The sequence below is a fragment of the Corvus brachyrhynchos genome, unplaced genomic scaffold (genome assembly GCF_000691975.1).
Source record: "Corvus brachyrhynchos isolate BGI_N302 unplaced genomic scaffold, ASM69197v1 scaffold221, whole genome shotgun sequence".
Lineage (NCBI taxonomy): Eukaryota > Metazoa > Chordata > Aves > Passeriformes > Corvidae > Corvus > Corvus brachyrhynchos.
This window is the reverse complement of record NW_008236622.1, coordinates 421,997-430,260: the sequence shown is the minus strand read 5'-3', so window position 1 is coordinate 430,260 and position 8,264 is coordinate 421,997. Positions and strand designations below refer to the sequence as shown.

At 53.9% G+C, this 8,264-nt stretch overlaps 1 protein-coding gene across 1 annotated transcript in view; it reads left to right on the top strand.

The window, feature by feature from the left end:
* LSG1 (large 60S subunit nuclear export GTPase 1) overlaps positions 1 to 8,264 on the top strand; it is a 27,101-nt gene that overhangs the window by 6,689 nt on the left and 12,148 nt on the right. The window contains exon 3 of the mRNA XM_017726395.1: positions 4,288 to 4,298. Within this exon, the coding sequence (XP_017581884.1) occupies positions 4,288 to 4,298 (11 nt within the window). The remainder of the gene's footprint in view (positions 1 to 4,287; positions 4,299 to 8,264) is intronic.

Sequence of the window (8,264 nt, the reverse complement as noted above, 5' to 3'; positions counted from 1 at the left end):
CCCCGGGCCCCATTGGGGGGGTGGGGGCCGTAGCGCTTTCCTGCAGCTTTCGTCAGCACCGGCGGGGAGAATGGAGAGGGCACCGCCCGGGATCCGTCTGCCCAAAACCCCCTTAAACCGATAAAAATCCCAAGGCCACTGCGGGACCATATGCTCTGGGAGATCCCACGGCCGGGAGAGCCCCAGCCTCAGCTGCCTGCCCGGCCAGGGTGTGCCATGGACAAGTCCCGCTCTTGCAACATGATCTTTCCTTTGGTTTGGTTAGTCCGGCCCTGAGAGATGAAGGGCCTGCAGCAAATACTAGTTATTATGTATGAGTAATCCTTTGCTCCATATTTATATGCAGCAGCCGAAGAACAAGAAGTTGTCTTGTAATTTCTTGTTGCTGAGTACACTCACAGACATAATGAGAAAGTTGGTCTCTGTGTTGTTAGTTACTATAGCTTCTTGTGTCATGTATCATATCATTGCCAGAAAGAACAGAAATTCCAGTGCTGCAGATAATGGCACTTCATCGGGGTTTGGATAAATGTTCGACAAAAGTGGGACAGTACGTACTCGTGCAGTAAAATATGTGAACACCTGCCTGAATTATTTGACAAATCATTTCTAGAATTTGGATCAATTAAACCAGTAGATAATTATCGTTGTTGTTGTTGTTACTATTATTACATCATGCCATCTAGCAGATTGCTTGGGAATTGCAAGTAACCACAGTGATCATCATCAAACTATTAAAAAGCACTTGCCCACTTGCTTGTATTTCCAAAATCCCCCCCACTGGAGGGCAGCGTGGTCAGCACCATCCCTTGAGACTGCTCCGCCACAGTTGGTACCAGGGGACGCCTGGATGCAGCCATGGTTTCCAGAGGCCAGTGGTAGGTGTGGGTCAGTAACATGCTGCATTTCCTGTCTTCAGCAGCTCTAACACAGCACTTTGACAGTGTTAGGAAGGCTGTTGCTTGCCCTGAGAAGTGAATGTGTTAATGCTCCCATTTTCCAATGAGAAAACTTCAGTTGGAGAGCTGCATGGGCTGGGTGCACACCAGTCAGTGCACACAACCTGTGGCACGGCCAGGGCTGGGACAAACCAGCCAGGCCCCTCTGCGTGAAGCCCAACACCCACTGGGATGCACATTTGGGCTCCGCACCATGCTGAACCAAGCCCTCTGTCTCTTTGGGAAAACCCCACTGAGACCTCACAGGAGGGCAGGTGAGGGGCTGAGGTCTGCCCCGGATGCAATGCCCAGGAGCAGCTGCAGTGGGGGATCTCTGCTCTCAGCCCTGATGCAGACTGGGTGCTGGGCGCCCACTGGGAGCCCCCATGCTGCTGTTGGTGTGGGGGGCAGGAGGGACTATGTGCTATGCTGCAGCCTGTGGCAGACAGCTCCTGCCATCCCACTGCATGGCAGGGAGAAGGACTTTGGTTTGTACAGCTGATTTATCTCCAAGTAGCATTCAATGTGCTCTTCTTTTGTCTTCTTTTGTCTTGGAAGGTGAAAACAGAAGACGCTGCTTAAATAAAACAAATCCAATGGCTTGAGGTGACATCTGACACCCACACATGGTGTGGCACTCCTGCAGTCCTGAAGATCTGCCTCCTCTCCCTCAAGGTGTCCTGCTGACCCACAGCTCCTCAGATCCACGCCTGCCCTGTGCTCTGTGGCTGCCACCTGCCTGAGCAGTGCCTGTGAGCTGCAAGGCCGAGAGCAACCCTGTCTGCTCCTTTGAGACGCGTGGGCACAGCAGTCTCTCCATATGAGGGAGTTGCTTTGCCAAAACCCTGCCTGCCTCCAGCTGTGGGCAGAGGAGCCTGTTCTGGGCCTTGGGCTGGCGGCTCGGCAGGCAGGTGTTTGCTCTGGGTGGGATGGAGCAAGCAAGGAGGCCCACACACCTTCCTGCAGTGCTGCCTCTGGAGGGACATTAGAGCAGGGGGCTGGTGCTGGTACACAGACACTTCTGATAACGATGCCCACAGAGGTGTTTTCAGAGTCAAGCTGGGCTCTGCCATCCCGATTGAAGTGATCTGTGATAAGGAATGTAGACTTCAAGTTTTCACAGCATGGCTCATGCAGGCTGCTGAGCCCCATGGCTCTCCAACAACCCTTGGGCATATTTGTCTGCCCATGCAGGCTGCTGAGCCCCATGGCTCTCCAACAGCCCTTGGGCATATTTGTCTGCAAACTCCAGTGGTGTGTAATGTGAGGAGGAGATCTGACCCCTTTGTCCTCCTCATGGCCTCCCCAGTCCCAAGGCAGAAGCACTGCCATTTCTGGATTGCATTCTCAGGGTAGAGGTATCCTTATCAGCATCTCAGAGACCCGCTGGGGGATCCAGATGGTATCTAGGGAGCAGCAGCACCCCAGAACACCTGCCTCCATACCACTTGGAAGTGCAGCAGCAGGGAAGGTGTCTTGTGGTCACATCCCTGCTTGAGAATGGAATCTGTCTTGGTTCAGTTCCTCGCCATGCTTGCTCGCCAGTCGGTGTGCCAGACCATTGTAGCTTTCTTTGCTTCATTAATGGGCCTGGTTAGTTCAGGACCATGTCTTCCCTGCTGTGTGGCAACTGCTTGAATTCTATGCCACATGCCTCAGCAGCTGAAGAGCACATTGCAAATCATGGTGGTCTGTGATGGCAGTTCCCGCACAAAATGCTCTGAGTCCTGTGCTGGGCTGAGGAGCTGTGCCACAGCCTTTGGGTGAAGTCTGGCAGAAGGGAGCAGCCCAGTAAAGTTTGGGGCACCTGCTCCATGCTTGAGGCTGTTCCTGTGGTGTTGGATGTCTGTATTTCATTGCCGAGAGGAGAAGCTGAGGCACAGTGAGGGGAGCCTGCCCTGTGGGGCCAGTGCATGCTGCCTGGTTCCCAGTGAGCACGAGGCTCCCTCCTGGCCTGCAAGGCCGGCAGCACCCGTGATGTGTAGGACTTGCATGCTGGGGGCTTATCTGCACAGTGCTGTAGCCTGGAGGGAGTGCAGCAGCCTGTTCTCTATTTATGCAATATCCCAGCAGCTACTGAGCATCACCTGCCTGCGTGCACGCATGGAAATCCTGAGTGAGGCGTGGGAAAATCTGTAAGATACCATCTCTGCCCTGCGGCCCAGAGCCGGCAGCACGGTGAGTGCTGCACTTGGCCCTCGGCAGACCCCACTCCCTGCCCCACTCCATCCCTCTCCTGCCCTGGCCACTCCAGTCTGCACTGCAGCCCATGGCCACACCCCACCACGAGCCCATAGGTTCTGGAGTGCACGGTGTCTCTGGGGCACAGACAGGCAGTGGCTGCCCAACACCTCTGTTGGAGGGAACTGCCAGGCTGCCCATGCTGGCCGCTCTGTGGAGTGTGGGGAGATGCCAGGGTCTGTCTGATGGCAGAGGGTGAAACCCTGCAGGGAGCAGCCCCACTTCAGGGATGGCTTTTGTAGCCAGCAGCTGGAATTGGATCTCTGGTTGGGAAGAGTGGTGGGAAAAGGTGCTGGGGAAAGTTGATATGACAAGACCAAAATAATTCATGGGAATGTACTGATTTTGTCACTGTATGAAAACATGTCAGGCTTCCTCCCCCCAGGTAGCAATAGAACTTCTTGTGTTGCAGCAGCTGAAGTGACACAGTCAAAGTGAAACACTGCAAGCGGCATTTCAATATGTTCCAAAACAAAGTATTTCAGAGTCTCTATAACTATGCAACATGTCATAGTTTTGACTCTTTGTTCCAAACCGGGACAAAGGAAATGCCGAACTGTCAAGTTTTTCCATGAAGCGGAAAGACTGAGCGGCTCCTGGGCCTCACAGGCCATCAGTGGTGGAAGGCAGGGTGCCATGGCCCCCAGCCGCACCAGCCGTGATCCAGGTCTGGGCAGCAGCAAGTGCGGATGGCTGCCTGTCACCAGGAGCGGGGACAGCCTGAGACGAGTTGGCAGGGCAGGGGACAGCATGAGCTGCTCAGGGAGAAGGGTCCTTAACAGCCTTTCATGGAAGCCGCATGCCACCCCTGCTGCCTCCTGTCTCTCTGAAGGGGAGCAGCACCCCATTCTGCAGCGGGTGTGCCCTGGCAGGGCTCGGGGGCTCGGGGCTGGGAGCACAGGTGATGCTGGGGCCATGTGAAGACTGTGGGAGGTGCATGCATTGGCAGTCCTGGATCCCCTGCGGGCACCAAGGATGATGCCAGTGCTGCTCAGGGTGCCCAAGACCGGGAGCACCCCTGGGGCCGGGGCTCTGCTGCTCGGCGAGGCCGTGGTGGTATCGGCACACCTCTGCTGCGGTTGTTTTTCAGCCACCGAGAGCGGCACACCCCGCTTCCTGCACAGGCGGCCCCGGCGCTTCCTGCACCCGCTGCTGTAATTAGAAGGGCAGGCAGTGTCCCATGGAGCAGAGCCCTCCCTTGGGTGTCACGGCACTCTCGGCGGGGGTTTGCTGGGTGAGCTGGTGCGGGGCACCCGTCCTCGCACCATGCTGCCAGTCAAGGGGCACAGAGGTGGTGTTGGGGCAGCATCCTCTGCTCAACGCTCCATTCTGGGGGCTGCCACCATAGGGCCGTGTGGAGGGGCAGCAGTGGGCAGCGCGGGTGAGTCTTCCCAGGCAGAGCTGGCACAACGGAGCTGGAGAAATCCCATCGGTTTCCCATCCCGTGCTTTGTGCCTTCAAAGAGGCAGGCAGCTCTCTCTAATTAAGTTGCCCCCACCCTGCCAGGCAAGGAGGCGATGTTATCTTCATAGGGCTGGTGGAAGAAGCAGAGTCTAAAAAACTTGCCCGAGGGCCTCAGCGGGGTTGGTGCCTTCTCAGGGCTCAGCCTTGGCCAGGCAGCCCTGCTTCTGAGTTTCCCCAGCATGCTGCTCTTTCTAAAGAGGAGCAAGACCTTCACCAAAAGATGGGGAAGCTTGCAGAACAAGCTCCCGCTTTCCCTGCAGTGCCACTCTGCTTCTGAGTACAGCTGGAAAGAAGGGGGTGCAAGCAGCTGCAGTTGTGCACAGAGCAAAATTGTCTTGGTGTTCTTGCAGGGCTGCTGTGGGGAGGGTTTCTTAATGGGTCTGCTTGTCAGGCTGAGGCTGGCAGTACCGCTGAATTGAGCATTGTGAACCTACATGAATAATGAATAGCCATCACATGAATATTTTAGAGACACAGTCCTGAGATTTCCCAGTGCTGCCTTAAAGGAAAATGGAGGAAAAGTTGTCCAGAAAGAATGATGTTTCCTCTAGGCAAAAACACACTGTTATCATTGCCTTTTGAAAAAGAGCTGCTGCTGCTAAATAATTCTCAGGATTTGCATCAAAAACTGGAGCAGTGGTTTGGCTCCAAGGCAGAAGAAGTTGGGAGAGAAGCCCAAGTCAATGATTACAGTGTGCTGGAAGGACAGCAGATTTTACTTTGTCTATGCAATGGTTTTGTGAGAATTCCCAAAGCCGTGTCCACCTTCCAAAGAGCCAGCAGTGCTGGGCACTCAGTGGATTTCAAAGGAGTGGTGAGAGATTTGGTGATGCACAGGGATGCTTTCTCTCCCGGGAGAACACCTCAGTCCAGCCCGAGTACCCCTCTCAAAGAGCTGAGTTGTACAAACAAAGCCCAGCAGCAAAAATTGTGTTCATTTTGCATGCTGTGGTAGCTGCTGCATCATATGGGAATGGGCTGCAAATCAACAGGTTTATCCCACTTCACAGCAGCATGCCCCTCTCCTCCAAGCTTTCCTTGCCTGGCTGCGCTCTTGGCATGCACACTCCGGTGCCAAGCTGCCTCTGTGCAGCTCTTGGGACAGCATCTGTACCTCAGTGTCCCTTTCCACTGTGTGTGACTATTCCATGCATAAACATCTTCTAGGAGCAGCAGGCTGTCACAGTCAGGTAAGACCAGTAGCAGCCTGTCTTGCTCAGGTAGGCACAGCATAGCAATGGGAGAGGGATGAGAAACATGGCAATTAGAAATATGCAATTGCTACTCTAGCTCTGATGTTTTTGTCACTTGGATGGTGCAGTCTGTATCTCCTTCAGCACTGCTCTGCTCAAAGCGATCCTTGCAGTGCTGCTAGCACCATCAGACAGAAACAATTCCTTGGTGTTTATGAAGTGCTCAGAAATGTATCTGTTGCAAGAATGAGGGCAATTTGGGCATCGCTTAAGTAGGTCGCACAGAGGTGGTAGAAAATGCCTGCAGTTAACTGGTCCCTGAAGCACTTCAGTCTGGAAATGGGGAAAGGTGGGGGGGAAAAGGGCAACATGTGGGAAAAACATCCCAATCTAAATTCAGAGATCTTTATTGTTCATGTTTTCCTCAAACTTCCCTGCCCCAGGATGGGTTGCAGGTGGCAGAGCAAGCCTCCTTTTCCCACTGCACCAGCACTTCTGCCTGTCCCTGAGTGTCTGTTTCCAGTTCATGCCACTGGACGCAGCTGCAAGTGTCCCCATGGAGGTCCATCGAGCTCTGCACTCTGTACTGGCAGAGTCCTCAGCCAAAGACCCCAGTGGTGCCGAGACTGTGCTGCCAGGGCTGTGCCAATGGGATTATTGAGCATTCTGCCTGTGGTCAGGCAGCCTGGGAATGGCACTGCACGTGCCTCAGCTGCAGGGTTAGAAGTGCTGCCAGACCTGAGGTGTGGGGATCGGCCAGGCTGGCTGGCTGATCTGGCTGGTGATCATGCATTGTAAAGGGAAGGTAACTTTTAACTGAAGTACAAAAGAAAGACAATAATGAGCACTTACATTACTGCTTCAGTACCCACATAAAGACTCGAGATGGTTTTATTAAAGATGACTTGATTAGAAATGATTTTACTAAATCTCTGCCTGCTGTCTGCAGCCCACCAGCCTTCCATTGAAGCACCTCACCTAAATGAAAAGCTGACTGCTGAGTCCCCTTTCATCTCTCTTATTTGCCTTTAGGAAGCAAAGGAGGGGCCAGACCAGGCTGGTGGTGGTGGCAGAGCCTGGGATGAGCATGGCAGAGGTTCAGACGTACTTGGGAAATTTATGCCATACAGTTGCTAGCTTTGAAAAGAAGAAGAAAAGAAAAACTGTGTCTTCCTAATGGGTGTTTATCAGGGGGAGGCATCACAGAGCAAGAGAAAAGAAAAAAGAAAGAAGAGAGAAAAGAGAGAAGAGAGAAGAGAGAAGAGAGCACTCCTGCCCAGGCAGTTGTGCATGCTGCAATGCTGTTGGTAGCCAGCTCCTGAAGTTAAGCTTTGCCTGCCTCTTTTTTCCAGGGATTAGACAGGTTATTCTCTGATTACAACTGATACACATTACAGAGTCATAGTGAAAACTGTCTGGCCTTAACCCAACACCCATAAAGGAGAAATGCTTCATAAATCAGTTCAGTGAGCAAGTACAGGTCAAGTTGTTTATTAATTTAACCTTCTCTCCCATCTTGACCCGGATCAGCCACAATGGCTGCTGCCGAAATCCATTCAGTAGTTCCCTGGCTGGGCATGCAATGTCCTCTGTCTGGCAAAGAAGCCCAGACTCTGGCTAGATTTTGTCAGCAACTTCATAGCATACCTCCCACTGCTGCGTCCAGGATCCCACTTTGCCACTGTCATTCCTCGCATGCACTGTTTGCTATACTGGGATGATGGACACTGGGGAAGGGGAACCTGCAATAGGCTGGGTGTGTTATAGGGCACAGGGCCAACCTCAGCCACAGGAGCTGGTGGCTTTCTGCAGAGGGACACACAAACCCCTGCCCCCATGGCTGGCTGCCGGGCAGGGTTTCACATGGTGTGGTTTGATAGCATCTGCACCAGGCCGAACCAGCGAGTGGAACCGGCCCCGCTGCCCCCAGCACAGCCACGGGCTGGGCTGGGGCTGGCAGCCCTGCGTGTCACCCCACTGCCAGGGCCTCCCGCTGCAGCACCGACCTTCGGGGGGGAGTGAGCTGTGTCCCCAGGCTCATTAGTGGTGGGGCTGTGAGAGGGAGGGGGTTGGACCCGGGCCTGAGGAGGAGAGTGCCAGAGAGATGTGTGTCCATGCTGACCACCACAGGGTGGGAGGGATGGAAAGATGGATAGATGGATGGATGGATGGATGGATGATCACACAGAACCAACTGCGTTGGAAAAGACCTCTGATATCGAGTCCGAAACCACATCACTAGACCATGGCACTAAGTACCATATCGTTAAACACCTCCAGAGACGGTGACTCCACCACCTCCCTGGGCAGTCCACTCCAACGTCTAATCACCCTTTTTGTGAAGAAATTCTTATGTCCAACCTAAACCTCCCGTGGTGCAGCTTCAGACCGGTGCCGGCGCGGTGGCACCGCCTGGTGGCGGGGCCTG